Source organism: Dromiciops gliroides, chromosome 4 (genome assembly GCF_019393635.1).
Source record: "Dromiciops gliroides isolate mDroGli1 chromosome 4, mDroGli1.pri, whole genome shotgun sequence".
In the NCBI taxonomy this organism is placed as follows: domain Eukaryota; kingdom Metazoa; phylum Chordata; class Mammalia; order Microbiotheria; family Microbiotheriidae; genus Dromiciops; species Dromiciops gliroides.
The window spans coordinates 188,492,740-188,516,276 of NC_057864.1; the positions used below are offsets into that span (position 1 = coordinate 188,492,740).

Below are 23,537 nucleotides of genomic sequence, written 5' to 3' on the forward strand. Positions count from 1 at the left end.
GCAGATGAGAAAAGTGAAAGCCAGAAAGGTTAAGTTTTGCCTAAGATCACATGGGTACCAAGTGGAAGATCTGGGATTAGAACTTAGATCTTCTGACTCTAAATGCAAATTGTAAGATGGTCAGTTGTGACTTAGCTCTTCTCAGCAATACAATGATCCAAGACAACATGCAGGATTTATGATGAAAAAACATTATCTATACCCAGAGAAAGAACTGATGGTATCTGAATACAGATTGAAGCATACTTTTAAAACGTTTTATTTTTTGGGTTTGTTTTCCTTTGTAACATGACTAATATGGAAATATGTTTTGCACAACTACATGTGTATAACCTGTATTGGATTATTTGCCTTCTTAATGAAGGAAGTGAGGAAGGAGAAAGGGAAAGAATTTGGAACTTAAAATTTTAAAAACAAATGTTAAAAATTATTAAAAATGTTAAAAATTAGGGAAAATAAATTACTAAACATTTTAAAACAAATAATAATGTTTCAAATTTTAAAAGTAATTTGAATAATTTAAAAAACAAAATAAATAATTTATAGGAGAATAGTGACAGAATCACCATTCTAGTAAGAGGGACCTTTGATACCAGATAACATCCACTGCCTTCTATACAACTAGAAGTCAATTCTCTATTACCTCCATGTGCAAACTTTCAATCTCAGTCAGGTTTTTCCCTTTTTCACATCCCCAAGTCACCATACCCCTTTCATCAGTTGGGGCATACTCAAGGAATGCAAACAATCTATTACCATCCTAAACATATCATTAGGAAGGTAAATTTACTTTTTAAAAATCATAACTCATTCCAAAGGTAAAGCAAACTCAATTTAGATATCCAAAGAGGAATTATTCATTGCAAAACTGAAAATCCCAAGATGACTTATCTGCCACCATTTGGGTAGGTATTCAGAAAAAACAAATTATATTACTCTTAATCTAGGCAGGCAAAACATTATGTTTGAAAATTATCCCAGCACATATCTATTATATGAGCCATTACTCTTTACTATTAGTGTGGATAACTTATGCTATTGATCAAGTGCCCCTTAGCTGGATCATCCATCTGAGAACCACCCCTGCTGGGGAAAACGAGGGAAAGCTGCATTACCTGGGTGGCCTTGTCATTGGTGTAGCAGGTGGAGGCGCCATCAGCATCTCTTGGCCACTGGCCCAGTAGGTAGGAACCAAGGATTGTGTCCAGGGAGAACGTACGCCGGACTCGGGGCGGTCGGTGCCTACATACTGACTTTTCTGGGGCCGCTGAACACGGGACACTGGCTGGAAGAAAGCACAGCCCGAGTACTGACGTCAGCACAGAGGAATCAAATGCAGTCACCACCCTCAATCAGCCAGCCTTGCTAACCGTCCTCAGTCAGCCAGCTCCCCTAACTCTATCGGACCCTTCTTGTTTTTTCTTCTATAAACATCTTGTTATTTTTTACTATTTTGGATTACACAGCTTTGAGAGTAGAGAGGGAAGAGGAGGAAGTGAGAAAGACATTTGAGCAAGGGTGGGGACCCTTTTGTCATCAGACACCATGGCATACCTTTTGTTCTCAGCTCTCATTGCCCTCCCTCCAAAATCTTGGATGTGGGGCCTCTGACTTCTCCAGCTCTGATAAGTAAATCCTCCTTACCAGCCCCTTTCCAAAACCCTTTAATTTGTTGTCTTCCTCCATTAGGATGTGAGCTCTTGGAGGGAAGTGGCTATATTGCTAGCTTGTATTTGTATCCCCAGGTCGCACTTAGCACCTGGTACAGAAAAAACATTTAAGAAATGCTCAATCTATCTAGAAAGCCAAGTCATTCCAAGGAGACCACATCATTATACATGCAGTGTTATTGATGTCATGTTGGATCTGGTTTATTTAGATGAAAAAGGTCTTCAGGTTCTGCCTAGACTAGTGTTTTTCTAAGAAAAGGGACTAGGCCTCTTACCCTTTAGATCTCAGTATTCAGCACAAGGTCTTAAGTAGAGTAAGAAGTCAATCTATGTTACTAGCAATTCGGACTTCTCTCAGAATTCAACTCCAGGGAAGCAAGACAATCAAGATGAAAATAATAATGCCAACTCCAACTATCTAGGGATGAAGAATACATGATAATATCCATGACGTTGGAATGATTTCTTTCTGCCCTTTCAGGCAGACATATTGGGTAGTAAAACCAAAGCAGAGGGAAGCTGGGAGCCAATCAAATTTATTCATTTCACTAGTACATACAGTATGATTTATAGTGAAGGCAGAGGTTGAAACAAGTGGTAAATTTTTACTTTTCTGAATCATCTAAGTTTCAATTATCCAGGTTATCACAATAGTCACCAATAACTAACCTTAACTAAAATCATAAGAGTGTTTCTTCTAAAACAGAAAATGTTTTCACATAATCTGATGTCCTACAATCCAAGGCAATATTTAACCCTAGATGGACTTCTAGCTGCCATGCAGATTGGTAAAATGGCACAGTAGTAGCTCTTACAATCAAAAAAAGGAAGAAGTATGCATAAAAACTATAGTAATTAAAGCTAAGATAGAAACACCATACAAGGTTAACGTCTTGTGAAATACTTTCCCCCTACTCCGTTAACCTCATGGGCACAGACAACACAAACCACTGATTCTACTCAGCCAAGGAAAGTTGGTGCCACTCTTAGGAGTTGGTAGGAAGCGGGGAGGATGAGATAACAAACCAGCTAGAAGGGAAAAGAATCAAAGGAGTTTCCATGACTGTGGGTAAACACCGTCCATCTCCAAACCGTCTCCTCTGGGGGGGGGGGGGCCCACAAGGAGGAGAGGGAGGAGTGTCTCTGAAAGAGCAGAAGTGGTAGGAGCCAAAGAGTGAAGAAGAAATCCACAGACAAGGCACTGGGACTTCAAAAATAAACAAATAAATAAACGGTAGAGGGGTGGGTGGGGGGAGACTACAAGAGAAAGGCTAGCTTCAAAGCACAGAAACAAATACTAAGACAGTAAAAATTTGTAAAATATTTTAAAGGCCATAAAAATGGAACAAGTATGAAAGAAAAAGAACTAAAAATCCATAGTGAATAAAGAATTTTGCAGACTCCTCAGAGTGAGAAACTCCAGAAAAGCAAAGGAGCTCAGGTCATAACCAAAATAATGTGGTTCAAAGCTGAATTTAATCATTAATGAAAAAAGATGAACCTTCAATGAAAAGAGTTATTTCAGGCCTCCTTTGAGGCCTTCAAATTTATCACCCAACCTAAGATGCTAATGGACTACCTAACAGTCTCCCTCTCCACAACTTCTACAATTATACTAGGGGACTTCAGCATAAACATTGATGTTCCTTCAAACACCCTAACTTTCCATTTCCTTAGTCCACTCATTTCCCAAGTCCTATTTTTCCTCCACCATTTTTCTTTCTCCTACTCACAGCAATGGTCATAGTCTTGATCTTGCTACCACACACGTACACACAAGCATGTTCTACTTTGATGTTCACAAATTCCAAAATTCCTTTAATTTAATCAAAATCTTTTATCATTCCATCTCTCCCTATGCCTTTCATCCTCACCATGACTTCCAAACTTTCCTAAGTTATCACCCCTACTCTGACTATACTCTCGTCATTTCCCAATCTTGACCCCTTGGGTGGTAAACCTATTCACTCTACATTATCCCCTCTCTGCTCTTGAATCCCTTGCCTCCTTGTCCCATTGCCAATCACACAGCTCACCAAACCCCAAATCTCACCACCTATTTTTTCCCTCTTACTCTCATGTTCCTGAATAGAGCTGGAGTAAGTCACAAAACCATGAATAGGTGCCCTAAAAATGTATGCTATCTAATCTTACCTGAACCCTCAATGCACCAAGGTAATCCTCCTATACCTCTTTGATTGACTGTCTAGTACACTCAAAAACAGCAGCTGCTCCAAACCTTATTCTCTTTCCTGAAGTCTCCTATGGCATCCCCCTCCCAGCCGAGGACCTTGGACCTTAACCAAGAAAAATGGGGGCAATTCACCAAGAACCCCTATTTCTCCCCTTCCCATTATACAGCATGCTGAAATCATTACCCAGTATCCTCAGTCTCTAATGAAGAGGTGGTCTTTCTTCTTTCCAAGGCTCAACGTTTTTATACAGGTCCTTGATCTCATCTTCTCCAGTACACCGCACCCATAACCATCCCTACTCTATTTAATCTTCAATTGCTCCCTGCTTCCTTCTCTACTGACTACAAATGTGCCTATGTTTTCCCCATCCTTAAAAAAAAAACCCTCACTTATGCTACCATCTCTGCTAGCTATAATATCTCTCCTCTCCCTTTTAAACTCCTTAAAAAACAAAACAACTACACTGAGCACCTCTAGTTCCCTTCCTCTTATTCTCTTCCAAATCTGTACTCTGACTTCTAACTTCATCATTCACCTTCAGTGCCCTCTCCAAAGTAACCAATGATCTCTTAATTGCCAAATCTAATGGCCTTTCCTCAGTTCTCATCCTTGACTTCTCTACAGCCTCTGACAATAATCAATATACACCCATATATTCTCTCTCCCCTGGGTTTTCACAACACTGCTCCCTCCTAGGTTCTTTTCATGCCTTTTTTTTTTTTTGGTGGGCAATGAGGGTTAAGTGACTTGCCCAGGGTCACACAGCTAGTAAGTGTCAAGTGTCTGAGGCTGGATTTGAACTCGGGTCCTCCTGAATTCAGGGCCAGTGCTTTATCTACTGAGCCACCTAGCTGTCCCTCCTAGGTTCTTTTACTAGCCTGACTGGAACCTTCTTAGTCTCCTGTGCTGCATTTCCATCCAAGTTGTTTCCACTAACTGTGGATGTCCCCTAAGGATCTATCCTTTACCCTCTTTTATCTCTATAGCTTCTCCTTTGGTGATCTCATTGCTCCCATGAATTCAGTGATCAATTACTCAATTAACTCCACACAAACCCTAGATCTATATCCAGCCCTAGCCTCTCTTCCAAATTCCATTTAGTCCTGCATCACTAACAGCCTATGGGGCATTTCAAACTGGGGTGTCCTATAGACTTCTCAAAACAGAATTCATTGTCTTTCCCCAAAAATCCTACCCCTCTTATGAATTTCCCTATTACTGTCAAGGGCCCCGATATCCTAGTCACTCAGGTTTGTAACCTCTGAGTTACAAAGCTCATCTGAGTTATAAACTTCAACTTTTTACTCCTCAACCTAGACAACATTTCTTGTCCATGTTCCATTACCTCCACTGATAGCCAGCATCATTATTTGGGCCCTCATCGGTCTCGTCTCAACAACTACAGTTGTCTTCTAAGTGGTTTCCCTGCCTCAAGTCTCCTCCCCACTCCAATCTATCCTCACAACTTCCTAAGACACAAGTCTTTCCCCATCCCCATGACTCCCTTCCCACATCCTGGCAATCGATAAACTCCAAGGGCTCCCTATTATCTCTAGGATCAAATATAAAATTTTTTCTTCAGTATTTAAAGCTCTTCACAACCTGGCTCCTTTCTACCTTTCCAATCTTCTGATATTTTACACTCCTCCACCCCAATCAATGCATACACAATGGCATATTTGCTGTTCTTCACACATGACACTGTTACCATGCCTTTGCACTGGCTGTTCCCCTAATAACTTCCACCTCTTAGAATCTCTGCCTTCCTTTAAGACTCAGATCAAACACAGGAGTCCTTTCCTGGTTCCCCCTAAGCAATTTGTGCTTTCCTTTCTGTTACCTTCTGCCTAGTCTGTATGTATCTGGTAGCTAAATGTTACTTCTCATGAAGGACATAGGAAAAAAAGGAATAAAAAAGGATATACAGCCTATAAACCTGTGAATAAAGTTCATAATAGTCTAGAAGTGATAGAAATAGGATTCTAAGCTTATTTTTTAAATTGATGTCAAAACTTGTGTTTTACATGTAATTTGGGAAAATAAAATTCTAAATATAAAAAAAAGAAGAAGGGTACCACAAAACAATGTAACTTAAGCTAAGTGGTTTGGGACAGAGAGAGGGAGTGGCAAGATTTTGAACCACAGGCTTATCTGGGTGGAAAAGAAAGGGTAGATAACTAAATACATACATAAATAGGAAGAAAGAGACATTAATAATTTAAGTAAATCAGGGGCAGCTAGGTGGTACAGTAGATAAAGCACCAACCCTGGATTCAGGAAGACCTGAGTTCAAATCTGGCCTCAGACACTTGACACTTACTGGCTGTGTGACCCTGGGCAAGTCACTTAACCCTTATTGCCCCGCCCTCCCCCCAATAATAATAATTTAAGTAAATCTAAGCAACTTGGTAAATTTGTAGGAACAGACCAGCACCGAAGTAGTCTACTAATAGCAAAAACTAATTGTGGGAGGGGCAGCTAGGTGGCACAGTGGATAAAGCACTGGCCCTGGATTCAGGAGGACCCAAGTTCAAAGCCGGCTTCAGACACTTGACACTTACTAGCTGTGTGACCCTGGGCAGGTCACTTAACCCTCATTGCCCCACAAAAAAAAGAAAGAAAAAAAAACTAATTGGGGGGACAAAGTACAGATTATAAAAAAAGAAGGGGGCAGTTAGGTGGCACAGTGGATAGAGCACTGGCCCTGGATTCAGGAGAACTTAAGTTCAAATATGGCCTTAGACACTTGACACTTACTAGTTGTGTGACCCTGGGCAAGTCACTTAACCCCAATTGTCTCACTTAAAAAAAAAAAAAAGAAGGGTATAAATAAACAAATCAATATAACAGAAATAGAGAAAAATACAAACTTAACTGTCACATCTTAAGTGTAAAAGGATTAAATAATCCAAAAAAATGAAAGAGAAAGGCAGACTGGATATGAAATAAAAACAAAATCTAACAATTTGCTGCAAACAAGAGACACCTATGAAAATAAACATGAAAAAAACAAAAAGGAAAGGTTACAACAAAATGTACTACATCAAGTGATTCCAAAGAAGTTATAATCATGTTGTTGCTGAACAAAGGGAAACAAAACTACACAATGTTGAGAAGCAAGGAAAAATCATCATACAAGACAAATTCATTTTGAATATTAGCTTAATAAATTTGGAAAAGCAAATCTGCTATTAATCAGATGTATTTATTCTAAAGGTAATACTTTTAAAATTAGTGGCTGCCGGGGCGGCTAGGTGGCGCAGTGGATAGAGCACCGGCCCTGGAGTCAGGAGGACCTGAGTTCAAATCCGGCCTCAGACACTTAACACTTACTAGCTGTGTGACCCTGGGCAAGTCACTTAACCCCAATTGCCTCACTTAAAAAAAAAAAAATTAGTGGCTGCTTAGCTTTATCAAAGCCAATGGTCTCCTCCCTTAGTAAAGATAATTTAAGACTTGATTATATTAATTTTTGCTTACTTTATGAAAGAGGAAGAGGCAGGAATTACTCCTACCATTTTACAGGCTAAGGGTGTTATTAGTTTGCCCTAAGTTACAAAGTATGTCAGTAAAAAAGCATTTCCATCTCCTAGGCTTTCTTTCCTTCACGCTGCCTCCTTTTATTACTTCCATTTTGAGTATAGGATCAAAGGGTAGATCTAACCCAAAGCAGCTAATTAACAAAATATATTCACCTCATTCCCCTAAAATCATACAAATTCACAGATAAGGCAGAGGCTCTGAAAGGCAAATTTATGAAACCACATGTCAAGGAGTAAAAAGCCAGGCAGAAGGGCAAATTCAGCCAACATAGGGCAGGGAAGAAGAGATCTGGATGTCACAATTCTTGAGTCTATTTCACCACAATCTGGAAGGAAAACAGTTCTCAACAGAGTGAAAGAGGGACCTGCCCCCACTAACCCTTTGGATTATGTTTTGTTGTTGTTGTTTAATCATTCAGTTGTGTCTGAGCCTTCTATCTTCTACTCTCTCTCCATGTTAGTCCTTGTTTCCATGAAACCATCTATTCGTCTCATCCTTTGCTGACCCCTTTTCCTTTTGCCTTCAATCTTTCTCAACATCAGCATCTTTTCCAATGAGTCCCATCTTCTCATTATGTGGCCAAAGTATTTAAGATGCAGATTTTAGTATTTGACCTTCCAGTGAAGAGACTGATTTAATTTTTTTAAGTATTGACTGATTTGATCTCTTTGCTGTCCAAGGGACTAGAATGCTCTATTTATCTGGATTTTCTACCAGTCACACAGCACTTCTGTTTCTATACCACCCTTTCCAATAACACGCACTGGATATGTAATCCCTGTAATAGTCAATTTTCAATTCACTACACTCAGAAAAGATGAGAAGTACTTACAATCCTGGAATATGTGAAGAATATGACTACTTCCTGGACCTCCCCTACTACTCTGACCAGCAACGGACGGGCATCTTTTCCCCTTCCCTGGCTCTTGCTATTATAGAGAACAATACTAACAGTCAAAAGGCAGAGAACAAGGAAAGAAATCAGGATATTCCCCAGTTAAAATCACTGGCCTCTCTGATTCTAGTAGCCACTGATTCACAGAGAGCTGACTGAACTCATCTGGAAAAAAAGTTCTGACCTGAGAAATGAGGCCCAAATTCTGACTCCTTTGTCATTCAGTAGAACTGATGGGTCTGCCTAAATTCTTCTACCCAGAGACGGAGAAAGAGAGCTGGCTCCCGGTCCTAACCTCTACAGCAACATTCTGCTCTCTATGCAGCCCATAGTCAGGCACAAGATGAAAGAATTACCTTCTTCTGTCACATCTTTTTTGCCAGTCTTCCCCTCCCCTTGAAATTCTAAGTTTCTTGGCCCAGCTAGGCCCTTCTCAGGGTAACGCAAACGGTTGCAACACCTCCTTTGGGCCTGAAGGAGAGGGGAAAAGACTGGACTTTTTTGGGAAAAGTTCCTACCTCATAGAGTTAAAATGAGGAGCAAATAAAAGTGTGTTTGAAGAGTACTCTGCAAGCTTTAAAATGCTATATGTGAGTTATTATTGACCATATGTCCCCCAGCAAAAAAGGGGAAATGGCAATTTATAACTCGGGCCATTTCCTTGTGGAAGTTATATGGAGTTCTAGTTCTGTTACCAAGACCATGCACTGAAGAAAGGTTGAAGTGAGGTGGACTATTCCATTTATAGAAAGGTAGCAATATGTATTATGACATTATTATTAAAAGGGAACTAGGGGGCAGCTAGGTGGTGCAGTGGATAAAGCACCAGCCCTGGATTCAAAAGGACCTGAGTTCAAATCTGACCTCAGACACTTGACACTTACTAGCTATGGTGACCCTGGGCAAGTCACTTAACCCCAATTGCCTCACCAAAAAACGATTTTAAAATTTTTTTAAAAGGGAACTAGAACAACCTTTAGGTCAAAAAGGCATCAGTAGCTACAGAGGTACATCTAAGCATGCCCAGCCAACCAGATCCTGGCTCCAATTAATTAACCCGAGTGGGCAGAGTATGAGCTCAGGGGTCAATTGACTATTAGTTTCTATCCCCCATGGGTTTGTCGGGTTTCCCAAGGAAGAGTTGGGCTTTGGACACCACCCAGTAGAGTTTCTGGTCTTAGGAAGAGGAAGAAAAGCCACAAGAGGAAGTCCCCACAGCTGTCTGTGGTTAAGAGGACTACTAGATTCATTTAGGGAAGGGATTGGATACCTCCGTTCAGATTTGGGAGTGGGAGAGGAGGATAGTCAACATGTAGGCAAAGAAGCATGCACCACCAGAAATGAGATCATGGAACCATAAGGCCCTGGGAGCACAGTTTTAGGCCAGGACAGCCAGGACAGGCTGCAGGAGCTGAGGCTGGGCCATTGAATAAGGGTGGAGTGTCCTGTTTACAGCACCCTGGTGGTGTTATCAGCCCATCACAGGCACCAGCCTCCACAGCCCTACCACCTGGCTGAGAACCCTGGCAGGAGGCCAGGCCACTTCACCCTTTAGCTGAGCAATGGTGGGGGCTTTTCAACTCTTGGGCATGGTTAAAAAAAAAAAAAAGGCACCAGAGATAAGAGGCCTCAGGTCCTATCTTCCAGAGCCACTCGGCTCTGTCTCCCAACTGCTCCCCCTAGTAATAGCTTCCTTGTTCGGGCAAAGAACAGATCAGCCTCTTGCTGTCTTGGAGAAGTACTATAAGGAAGGGAATACAAACAAGTCAATCACACAGAAATCATAGATAAGCCAAAGCCAGCTGATGTACAGAAGGCCAACACCTTGGTTCATCCAGAGACAATGAGGATACCGAGTTCAAATTCAGCCAAAGAAAGGTTAACCTCTAAACCAATCAAGCAAACCCAAGTGGTAAGGCTACTTGGCAGGTCTCAAAGGGGGCTCAGGGAAGTTTTTCCCTCTCCCTTCATTAAACAAATTATTGCCACCCAACTTTTGGGGGCAAATACCTTTTCAGGAACCCCACCTCCTCTCATCTCCCTAGCCTTTACTCTTTATGGGTAATTATCCTTCTTCTTTTACCCATTCCTGCCCTGGAGAGAGAGAGGGGGGAACAAGGGACATGAACAGTGTTAGGAAGGGGAGAGAGTAAGAGTATGGAAGACACAGACACAGAAAGAGAAGAGTACTCTATGGCTATTTTCAGCTAGACTAGTGACTCACTGACAGGGGAATGGAGACTGAAGCAGGAGTGGAAAAATAGCCCCTGGCCAACTTAATTTGGGCTACAACAACTAAAAAAAATTTTTATATCACCTTCATTTCTGTATATATTCCCACATCCTTGTAACTAAAAAGACAGGAAAAAAATAAACAGTTCACAGCAAACGTAACACATTAACTGAGGCTGACAGTACATGCAATGTTATATACTCCTATTTCATCACCTCTGCAAAGAAGGATGATCATAGGTACATATTCTTGTTTCTTCTCCAGTACTAAGTAGAGTGTTAAGTTTTGGAGTTTGGGGTTGGCTTTTTGTTTTTGTTTTTATTCTTTCCATTTATAAAGGGATACATTTTATATTTTTCCCCAGTTCTGCTCACTTCATTCTACATCAATTCAAATAAATCTCTCCATTCTTCTCTGAATTCTTCAAGCTGTTATTATGGCAAATGTAGGGACTGAACTAGGTAACCTCTAAGGCCCATTCTAACTCCAAATCTATAAGCTTATGATCTTACCTCCCACAACAATTCAGCCTGGGCAATAACAAAGTGAATTTCCATTTTATTTACTATCCTCAGCCAAGGTGAGGATAGTAAAACTGCCATGGGCAAGACTGAGCAGCTGAGAGAGGGCAGAATAGAAAGTAGAAGGGTCAAGACTCTAGCACAACTCTTGCTGTCTGTGAACTTGTTTGTTAACTTTGGAATCCTATGCATTTTATACATTAAGAAAACATTATGGGGCAGCTAGGTGGCGCAGTGGATGGAGCACCGGCCCTGGATTCAGGAGTACCTGAGTTCAAATCCGACCTCAGACACTTAACACTTACTAGCTGTGTGACCCTGGGCAAGTCACTTAACCCCAATTGCCTCACTAAAATTAAAAAAAAAAAATTATTCTGAAACCATAGACTTTATCAGCCAGAGGAATCCACACCACACAAAGAGGTTAAGAGCCTTTGCTCTATAGAGACTTGTGGAATGAACAAATCAATGACAAATTCCTTTTGCACACTTAGGTTTTAAAACCCCATTATCCCTGCTCACACTGACCAATGATACTTTCCCCAGGCCTCTTCCTGTGCCCCTTCACACTCAGCTCAGGTCAGAACACAAATATTAGTTTATAAAAATCACAAAGTGGGTCTCTCTCCTAACCTCCTTTGCCCCCAATCCTGATAGCACCCATAAAGATCAAATGGAAAAATTATGCTTAAAATGTCTATACCCTTTAACCCAAAGATCTCACAGCTGGGTATATACCTTAAGGACATCAAAGAAAAGTTATATATACATGTATGTATATACACAAACATAAATACATGTACATATGCACATTTGTAATAGCAAAGAAAGTAGGTATCCATTGAACAGAAAATGGCTAAATCTATCTGCACTATAAAAGCAACAAATGTGAAGAATTCCGAGAAACATGGGAAGACTTGTATGAATTCATCATGCAGAGTAAAGTAACCATAAACAATTTTTAAAATCTACACAACGAATACAACCATGCAAAGGAAACAAGCAAGAAGAAAATGAAACTAAATGCAGGTGCATTTGTAATGACCAAGCTTGGCACTGAAGATGAGCTGAGAAAACATATGTGCTTCCTCCTTAGTGGGGGCGGGCAATGTTGCATATATTGTCAGATCTGGTTGAGGTGTAGGTTGGTTTAGCTCAACTGTTTTTCTCCTTTTTCTTTTTTAATCTTTGTTATAAGGGAACAAAGGTAAGGTGTGGGGAGGATATATTTGGAAATGAATGTGATATAGTGAGATATAAAACAAAAGACATCCATTTAAAAATAGAAATCAAAATCAAAGGAGAAGATAAAGGAAAAGCCAAAAAGCTCTTTCCTCCTCTAGCCCCACTAGCTGATTTCTCCTAGGCCATGGGCACGTGGCCCAGACACCTATTTTCAGAGCTGTAGCTTGGATGTAAGAAAGATGAGGGCAAAAAGTGGAACCTGATCCACGCTTTCTTTCCTCCCTGCCTTTCTTCACACTGTCCCCTCCACCCTGAATAAATGCTTGTCTCTCCTTCCCAATGTCTAGCAATTGAAATCCTACCCATCCTTCAAGATCCAGCTCAAATGCTCAATCTCCCAAGAAGCCTTCCTTCCCTGATCCTCAGGCAGAAGCAATCTCGTCTCTCAGATTTCTTATAGCACTTTGCCTGCCTTACAGACTTTTACCTTTTTTATCATTATTTTTATTTATTTATTTTTTGCAGGGCAATGGGGATTAAGTGACTTGCCCAGGGTCCACAGCTAGTAAGTGTCAAGTATCTGAAGCCGGATTTGAACTCAGGTCCTCCTGAATCCAGGGCCGGCTTTATCCACTGCGCCACCTAGCTGCCCCCAACTTTTACTTTTTATGATCACTGCAAATATGGATTGTTCTCTTTGTATCTTCAATGGCTAGGACATAGTAGGGACTTAGTACTTGTTGACTGATTATCCTGCATGACCTATAGATAAAACACTTCTGAGCCTCAGTTTCCTCATTTGTTAAATAAGAGAATTGGACTAGATCAGTGTTCCTCAAAGTGTGGCCTAGGGTCCCTAAGATCCTTTCAGGAAGTCTACAAGGTCAAAAATATTTTCATAATACAAGGATGTTTTAATTTCCAAAATGGCAAACATTGGTAGATATAGCCCACATAAACAAATGCTTGTTGTGGAGCAGTCCTCGAGAATCTTAGGAGTATAAAAAGGTCCTGAGACCCCAGAGTTTGAGAATCACTGGACTAGATGACCTCTAATCCGTGACTAGATAACTCCTTTCCTGGTCTAAACTTGACGATCTAAGAATACTTATCTGTACTGCATGTCAAAGCAGCCTGTTGAACTGTAAGCTCCATGAGGGCAAGAATGGCCTTACTTATGTCTGTGCCTGCAGTGCCAACTAACACAGTGCCTGGCACAGAGAAGATGCCTCATAAATGCACCATCGTGGCTGTCCAGAGAGGCATGTGCCTTTTGCAGGATTAAGAGGAAAAAGCAGCTAAAAATATTAGGGAAAGGAGAGGCTCCAAGAGGGTTGGGAGGAGGAAGGTGTGGTGAGGACAGTTAGTGATCTCCTGGAGAAGACTCTTTCACAGGACATCTGCAGCTGGCAGCTGGGATGGAGATGCAGGAACCTGAGCATACCAGGGGTTTGGGGTTTGCTCAGCATGAAGCTGCCGGGTCCCAGGAATTTTAGTATTTGGGACAAAATCAGTGTGGGAGGAGAGGGAGCATCCCTCCCCAGTGTTACTTTTGTTCATTTCAGAAGAAGGAAAATTGGCTCTGGAAGGGATATTCTAACTAAAAAAAATGTAATGGGTTGTACAAAAATATTTATAGCTGCTCTTTACGTGGTAGCAAGGAATTGGAAGTTGAGGGGGTGCCCATCAATTGGGGAATGGCTGGACAAGTTGTGGTATATGAATACAATGGAATACTATTGTGCTGTAAGAAACGATGAGCAGGAGGAGTTCAGAGAAACCTGGAGGGTCTTATGTGAGCTGATGATGAGTGAGATGAGCAGAACCAGAAGAACATTGTACACAGTATCATCAACATTGAGTGTTGACCTACTGTGAAGGACTATATTCTTCTCACCAATGCAATGGTACAGAAGAGTTCCAGGGAACTCATGATAGAAGAGGATCTCCAAATCCAAGAAAAAAAAAAAAGAACTGTGGAGTATAGATGCTGGTTGAACCATACTATTTCTTTTGTTTTGGGTGCTGTTGGTTTTTTTTTTTCTTTTTTGAGGTTTTGCATCACTGCTCTGATTTTTTCTCTTGTAACAGGATTAATGCAGAAATAGGATTAATGTTATTATGTGTGTGTATATATATCTATATGTATATGTATAGAGATATATAGATATAACCTATATCAGATTACTTGCTGTCTAGGGGAGGGGTGAGGGAGGGGAGGGAGAAAAATCTGAAATTGTAAAGCTTGTATAAACAAAAGTTGAGAACTATCTTTACATGTAACGGAAAAAATAAAATACCTTATATGTAAAAAAAAAAAATGTAATGGGTTGGGGGGAGCAGGAAGGTGGGGACAGGTTTCTCCACGAATCTCTTCCTTTTCTCCTGACACCTGCTACAGCTACCCCCCTCCTTCATTATCTCACATGCTCTGCAAGCCAGTGGAGTAAGTACCCAAAGGTACAAGGTACACAAACGATGGTCTTCAGAAGGAAGTATGCCTCAAAAATGTTGGTGCCTGGGACAAAGCTCCCGTAGCCCTGTCCTATTTTGGCTCTGGCAAACGGCAGTTTGGAAGATAGCAAGGAGTGATGCCTAAGAATTTGCAGCAAGCAAAGAACAATCCCACCAGCAACTCTGTCAAACAGTGGGGCTTTCAAAGCCCTTGTGGTCCAACTTGGTAGGGAGTGGCATGAGAGTTGTGGAGGAAGTGTGCTCCAGGGAAGTTGTGTTTAAAGTCAAGTCTCCAATTTGACCATCTGACTACTCCTAAGTGCTCCTTGGAAACAGCACAAGGAGTTCTTGGGTTTCAAATGAGAATCTAAAAGAGGGGCTTCAGACATTTCCTTCAGCAACCAGTAGTTACTGAACTCAAAAATCCTAAGAATAAGGAGACAATCCCCTTTACCAAGAAGAGTTCTAAATAGGGAAAGAGAACGCACATTTGTTGTATACTCACACGAAAAACTTCTCTGAAGGGCCTGAACTCATTGCTAACGCCATGTTGTAGTTTATAGCTCAGGAGAGGGGAGCCAAGTGAAAGAATTCCTGGCTTCACAGTCATTCCCCTGAATAAAGCTTGCCTCTGCAGGCAGCTGGAAAAGGGGCCCAAGGAGAGACCCATCTGGAAATGTCATTGTGGGAAATCATTCAATAGGAGGAGCACTAGAGCATTTCAATCCAGCAGGGAGGACAGCATCAACTCCAAAGACAGTATTCATATTCAAAACGACATTTGCTCGATTCTCAAGAAGCTGCAGTTAGAAGAAAAAGGAAGTGGTGTGAACTTTTCACCTTTAATCTAAATTCTCTGCAGGATTTCAACATCCTCTCTCTCTGTGTTTCTGTCTCTCTCTCTCTCTCCATCCCTCCCTCTGGCACTCTGTGTGTGCCTCTCAGTTCCTGACTGAAGTATGTTTTCCTTTGGAAATTGCTGGACCTTTGCACTGATTGCCATAAATAACATAAGAGAATGGTTTTCTAATACTCTATTCCATAAGTATTTGAAAATAAGAGATCTGGGGTGGGAAAACTGAATGGCACAAATATTCTAGTCCTGTCACTACTTGTTACTAACTGTTTTCTATCAAAGACATCAAAACTAAGTTTAAGCCGACCTTTGAGTCAATAAGTGGTGTGAGAATAGGACCTAGTGAAGGGAGATTACACCACCATCTTGGATTTGTTTTGTGGGTGAAAGCATTATCCCACACATTTCCATCTATCCTCATGTAGTAGAGAGGACAGAGATTTCTATGGGAGGTAGGAAAGAGCATTTGATTTAGATTCATAGGACCTGGGTTTAAATCGCAATTGTGCCACTTACTATGTGACCTCAGGCAAGTCAGTTGACCTATGTGGGTCATAGTTTCCTTGTGTAAAAAGAGAGAATTGGACTATGTGGTCCCTGGTCCCATTTAGCTTTAAATGCTATGAGTTACAGACATGGCTCAAGGAGAGGAACTAAGTTCCAAGGGATCATACAACAGCAGAAATTTGGGTCTCCTTCTCTGGAAGTCCTTGTTCTCTACAGCCAATCTCCCTTGAGAATGGAGTAAACTATATCCTGGGGACAAGATGGAAAATGCCCAGGCCTCAAAGAATTCTAAACTGCTCAGGTATGTCTCAGGGGGGAGAAGCCACCAAACAAATCAGGCCATAGGGCTTCATTTTCTGATCCAGAAAAATGTAGAATAAAGGGAAAGAAAACAAATGTTCCTTTAGGACTGTAGTCAACTCAACCACATGTGAATTATTGGCTTTGTGGCCCAGTCTGGCTTCCCCCTGTGTCTCTCCCTCCACTCCCAAAGGAAACTTCTTGGCTGCCACAAGTTTAATATATGCTTAGATAATGCAAACATGTACTGTTAATTAAAATAAAACAGAATTGGGAAAAACTTTTGGTAGCGTGATGCCACTGCTTTCCCTCTACTTAAAAAAAAAAAGTCACAATACAAACCCCAAAGACACTATTTTTAGATTATGCATCATACGGTATTGTTCATACCATTGCCTACTCTCCACTCTCATTAATGTGGATAATGCACAATTCCATTTCGGAAGGCACATATTCAAACCACTTCCCAGCCAGGATCTTTGAATATTTTTACCTTCAAAAGCTCTTGTTAACTTTCAGTAAATACAAAGTAAGCTCATTGAATGAGAGTATAAGGGACCTTAGAAGCTATGTAATACGTCTTCATTTTACAGATAGGAAACTGAGGCCCAGAAAGCTAAACTGATTTGGCTAAGGTCATACAAGTTGTATGGGATTTGGACTGGAACCTTTCTAGAACATAATTAATGAAGGTTCTCCCAGATACAAAATCTGAACATACAAAGAAGCAACAGCCCATGTGTGGCTGTTAGATAGTGACAGTATTTAGATGAAAAGGATGGTGATACAAATTAGGACAAGGTTCCCAATCTCCTATTTCCCCTCACCCCAAGGACAGGAGCAAAATACTAAGTCCAAGCAAGGGTACAGATGTGGACAGAACTTTTAAGTGGTTTTTATAGTTCTGTGGACCTGCTATGCTCTGAATTAGTTTCATCTCTTAAAGGGGGTATGGGGAGATTGATTAGAGCAGAGGGTTAAAAATGCACAAAGGAACAGTAAATCAATCCCATGGGGAAAAGCTAAAAGAGTTGGGGGGGGGGAACCACCTAAAATGTAATGTTAATGCTATTTCTCAGGATCTGAAAAAAGGGTTGGTTTTTGTTGTTTTGGTTTGGGCTTTTTTTGGGGGGGATGGCTGCAATGTCACTTTTATAGGACAATAGAAATGAGTTTCAATTAAAGCAGGAAAGACTTGAGTGGGCTTTGAGAACTTTTTGACTATAAAGATTTCATATTAGAATGTGGGAGTCAGACCCTGGATATAATCCAGAGAAATGGACTACTATATGTCCTAGATGGTTAAAAATACATCTGACTGAATTGCCTCCACAGCTCTTTCTAACTCTATAATTCTAGGATGATATTTAAGACTGAAGAGAGGTGGTGGATAAGGAATGGCCACTGACAAATTCAAAACACTAAGCAGCTTCTCATTTGGGAAAGTAAGGCTCAAAAAGAAGGCCGAGGTATTATTTGAGGAAGGATTAAAAAAGATGAAGAAAAACAACACACAAGGTCAAAGGGAGAATTTGCCTACTAGGGTGTATCAGACAGCTGGGCCACAGGCTCTCCAACAGTGCCCCCCCCCCCAACAGGTGAGAGGCATAAATAGAGCTCAATTTACCTGTGGCTCACCACAAGCAGGGATCAGCAGGGGTCATGTCACATGATCAGAAAGCCCTGGCCAGGCTAGGATTAAATACTGCATAGGCACCATAGCCCTAAGTACAATGTTTCTTTCCCTGCAACACCTCAGTAGGCCTGTGACAGTCAAAACTCCTGGCTCTGAACAAGGACTCTGATTCATTTACCTAGGGGGAAGGGAGAGGGAGGGGAGAGAAGCAAGTCTCACAGTGCAGCTAGAGTCATGTACCCATACAACTCAGGGCACGTATATAACCTATTGTCTCTATATACAAGCCATATCATTTGCTCTTCCCTTGCCTCATTTTCTTAGCTCGACAATGAAGGGCTTAGAGTTCAGGATCACCAGGGTACCTCCTCATTCTAACATTGTAGGAGTCCAGACAGCTTCATTTCCTTTAAGGCCCTACTTAAGCCCTCCCTTCCTCTAAAGGAAGTCATCATCTCTGATCACCACCACCTGTTGGTGCTTTTGTTTCCTCGCTATAAACTTTTCTGCTGTTACATTCACTTACGTTTCTCTCGGTGTCTGTACCCTCTCTCTGTTCCCCATTCAATTGGGAATTCCTTAAAGATGCTATACATTACACCTTTACATACATAGCTCCCAGAAGTTGGGGCTATTCATAGAAGGTGGCCAATCAATGTTCTTGACTGGTCGGTGCTCAAATTGTTCTATTCCATAGCTTCTACATACCATTCTAAATCCCTGGGGTCCCATTCCCTTGCCCCCAGTATTCTGAAATTGATGCAGCATGACCTCAAAGTAAATGCAAATTCTCATATTTTGCTACATCTATGCAAAATTACCAAATTTTAATTGATACAAACATGGAGATGAACAAGAGCCATTCCTCAATAGAGAAGCAATCACAGAATCTGTATGGTCAGTTTTCAGGGGAAGAAATAGACAGTTAGGAATCATATGAACGAATGCTTCAGATCACTGTATGGGAAATGCAAACTAAAACAACTCTGAAGCTTCAACTCAGACCCCAAGATGACAAAACACTAAAATGGTAAATGTTGGAGGGGCTGTGGAAAGAAAGGCAAACTGGTCCAACCATTATGGAAAATAATTTGGAATGACATCACAGAAGCCACTAAAGTTCCTGTAGAAACCCTTTGACCTGGCAGTTTCACTATTAGTCTATACCCTAAGGAGGCCAGAGACAAAGGGGAAGGGTATAGCAGCACTTTCTGTTACAATAAAGAACTGGAAGGAGAATGGGCAGACAAACTAGTATGTGAGTATAATTGATCATTATCGATAATGCCCTAAGAAATCTTGAAAACAAAGCATTCAGAGAAACTTGGAAAGACATATATTAACTGATTCAGAAGGAAGTAAATCAGAACAATTTATACAATATAAAATACAGTTTAAAACAATATAATGTAAGAAAAGCAATATTGAAAGACTTCAGAATTCTAATCAATGCAATGACCAATTGTGACTTCAGAGGACTGATGGGAAAGCATTTCTCCAACCTCTCTATAGAGGGACTATAGGTATAAACTGAAGTATGAATTCCCAACATGGCCAATGGGTTTGTTTTGCTTGACTGTATTTGTTACAAGGGAGGGTTCTATGAGGGTGAAGACAGTCAATGGTAAGGAACTGGAATATAAAAAAGAAACGAACATTAATGAAACTTTTATAAGTCATAAGTTTTTCTGGGCAATCTCCCAGGGTAGCTCCCATCCTGAAGTCCTAGTTTTGCCAATGATTCAGTTATCTTGAGGGAGGCTCAAAGGTCATGTGGTCCCCTCCAGGTCCAAGAAAAAGGTCTGACCAGCCCATTAAGAAAGAATCTTTGATAAAGTATGTCACTCAAGGAGATTGTTCTTAAAGTTTGTGCTCCAGATCATCAATGGCATCTGAGCAGATGCTTGTCATTTTGTCCTTCAACACCTGCATCCAGAGGAAAGGGAGGAGACAAGGGAGGGCCTGGCAGCTCAGCATTAATGGAAGACGAGTTCCACCATCTCCTGCTGCATAAGACAAGCTCTGGACCTGCCCTTCCTTGAGTGAGAAGCCACTGCTAAAGCTTCACCACATTTCACACACCTGGTTAAGAAAAAAATTATGCTCCTGAGAATAAGGAATTAATCTGATCCAGGAAAACCGTTTGGGATGTCAGTTTCTAAGACCTCCCACCCTTCCCCCACAGTCAGTTTCTAGGGCCAAGTCTCTGAGAGCCACTTGAGGGCAACAGCTCAGTTCACATGGCATACTTCAAGTAGATCTCAGCAGCCGTTTACACAGCTGCTCCAACATAGGCCTTCAAGCTGCAATCAACAGGGACCCAGCTGGGACTAGGGGTACTGGGCACCCTTGCATGGTTTTGTCACTTCTGAGAAGGAACAGAGGAAAGAATGAAGCAGTAATAACCTTTAACTTAAAAAAACAAAAAACAGTGTACCACTTCCATGGGTGAATACGAATTGTAGGCAAATTAAAAACTAAATGACTGTAGCCTTCCTTGGTGTGGTCAATGGGAAAATACAACTAAGACTATGGGGACTAGACTCTACCTTCATTTAGGATAACCCATGATAGGATTTCCTAAAGGAAAGATGCACAAAGCTGGACCCTTGAAGGATAACTGTTATGAACATGGGAAAAAAGTGGGGCAGGGAAAAGAGAAGGGAAAAATAATGAAACGGCTACTGTTTAGAGCAAACAGCATGTGTAGGCCAAGCACATTTGAGAAGTACACAATTGTGTCTGACATGCAGCTTTGGGGACCAGGTTGTAATGGCAATGCTCCTGTGTATAGATGTCTAGCAAATGATTACCAGAAAAGAAATCCATCATCTTCTGTCCTGTGGCTAATGTAGAGTTCTTACTAAAAGGGTGCTAGTTTTTCTATATGGAGAGGACTCTCTTGATCCACTAAGTGCAGGATATTTTAGCTTACATTTATAAAGCATTTTCCTATTACAAAGTATATTATGCAAATTAACTTATTTCATCCTTTCAACCCCCGTGAGGTAGGTAGGATAAGTATTATTAAACCTACAGATTAGGAAACTGAGGCTCAGAGAGGTTGTGTCTTGCCCACACACCCACTAAGTGGTAATACCAGAACCTAAACTCAGGTTTTCAAGGAAGTCTAGAGATATTCCCAAGACACCACAGTGTCCTTCTGGTCACAGTTATTTTTCTAGTAGTAGGGAAAGGGCTGTGCTACCCATAATCCCTTACATGGTTTCCTTTTATGTCCAAAGACATGCAATTGCAAGACAGTGGCTAGGGTAGTTTGCAGCCAGAGGATGGAGTTTCTCTGTGTAAACCTGAGTCACCCAATGAGACTAGGATCAGACCTACACACTCAGCCTCATTAACAGCATGTTCTTGATCAAATGATCTCCCAGGGACTTCTTTGAGCACCATACCTGCAATTACTATTTCTCAGATCTCATCATAATAAAATGCAAGCAAAGTGGTATTATTTCATAGTTTCCACACTACGGGTCCCTGTAGTGAACTTACGGGAAGACATGGATGAGAGTTCATGGGCTGTTGTGGATGGGCTGTGATCTGCATTTCTAGAAGGCATAGTCACAGAGCTTAAATAGCAGAGTACTGGCCACCAAAAGATCATTTAAACCTCATCTTCCACATTAAGGAATCTACACTGCATCTCAGGAGAGAAAATATTACAGAATGATTCTTGGAAGGGAAGCCCAACAAGGAAACTAATTTCCCAAGAAGATACCTGGACATCCTGACAGCATTCCCTGAACTTCAGCTGACTGCTGAAAATCTCCCCTTGCCTGAGCTGCTTCGAAGGTTGAACCAAGGAGGTTCAAATATATACTACACACCAAATCCATTACCAGGATCTGAGGCAAACTCTGTCCATATCAAGGACAGAAGTTGGAAGGTGGCCTGCTGGGCTGAGAGGCAAGAGACCTAGGTTCAAGTATTAGCTCCACCCTCTTTTGTTTATGTGAATTCAGATGAGCACGTCTTTGTTTCTGTTTTTTCAATTGCCCCATCTATCAAATGAAGAGATTTAAGAGATATTGTGATAATACACATTGATAAAATCCCATCAAAATGAACTCCACAAGCCATTAAATTTGTTTTGTTATATCATTTGGATATAATTGCAGAAATTACCTTCCCGGTTTACTAGACTTGAAGATGAAGCAAAGCCGAAATTCAGTCTTCCTGAAGTGAGTTAGCAAATGAAAAATAAGTATTCTATAATACAGAACACCAAGAATTATCCTGTATACATACACATCTCACCCCCATTTCTCCTCCTACTGGATCTCTGTGGACCGTTCTATTTTGGTGGCTGTTTGGACATACAGGTGTGTGGAAAGCTTAAGGGTGAAAGAAGGGTATGCAACTGATGATCAGTCTAAAGTTTTCTTCTCCCTTTCAACAAACACTCAGAACACCATCAAGTCCCCTGGTTAAAGAAAAGCTAATCTACAGATTAAAGAAAGTATGTGTTATATGAGCTTGCTCACCTTTTGGAATTTAAAAAAAAGGTCTTTCTCTGATACTTCACTATAGATCGTGTCAGTTCCTTTGATTATAAGGCATGAATCTCTGGGTGGGCAAAGGGCAAAGGACATTTTGGAAAATGAAGGTGATGTAAAAACAAAAGATACTAATAAAAATGTTTAAATCACAGCTCCTTGGAGAATTGAAATAAGTAACAAAAACAAATCACTGTTTCCATGAGCCTCAGAAATGGTTTTATTACATAGAGCTTTCTTTGTTACAGTTAAATATAACAATTTCATTTGTTTTCATCTTTTTATCTTTCACAGCACCCAGTACAATACCTTCTTGCACATACAGGTGCTTCATAGCTGCATGACTTAAAACAAGTGTGAAAATAAATGCTGAAAAAAGGGGCTACATAAATGACTGAAGAATTATTCTATATTCATCCTCCATTGGTAGTATGAGCTGTCTATATCATAGCACCTAAGCTCTGTGAAATAAGCCAGGCAAATACACAGGTGAAATTTCACTGCCCACCCCACCCCCCAGGCAAATGCCTGAATGATCTCCAGTCATTGTAGCCCAATAACCCCAACTCTATCTCTGTAACCTAAAACTAGCAGAGGGAGTACTGTCTGTGAGTGGGGGAGAGAGAATGTAGTGTTAAGAGTAGATAATCTGTCTGTCTGACCAGTTTACCACAAGGATATATGGAGGGGAAATCCAGAGTGGGGGAGGCAGTATAGAGCCCTGCTGAGGCAACAAGGAGATAGGTACCAAGGGTCTTGCAGTAATGAGGTCCAGGCCATATTACAAACATGCTATTCTGCATCACCATCCTTTATATCTCAAGAGTAGAGGGGCCATTCCTATTTGATGCCAAGTTTTGTTTTGCTTTGATCTTTTTCCTCTAGGGTTCTCAGTGTCTCCCATGGACATACAGCAAACACTTCTGACTTGTAAAATTGTAAAATATACAATTTTAGACTCCCTCTCCCTTTGATAAATCTCAAGACAGATATAGAACAGCATCTGTCTCCTTGCTCCCCCCTCCATC

At 41.0% G+C, this 23,537-nt stretch overlaps 1 protein-coding gene across 2 annotated transcripts in view; it reads right to left on the minus strand.

Moving 5' to 3' along the window:
* Positions 1-23,537, minus strand: part of FAM117A (family with sequence similarity 117 member A) — a 53,352-nt gene that overhangs the window by 19,245 nt on the left and 10,570 nt on the right. For both annotated transcript variants that reach the window (XM_043964191.1, XM_043964190.1), the window contains exon 2: positions 1,116-1,285. In XM_043964191.1, the coding sequence (XP_043820126.1) occupies positions 1,116-1,285 (170 nt within the window). The remainder of the gene's footprint in view (positions 1-1,115; positions 1,286-23,537) is intronic.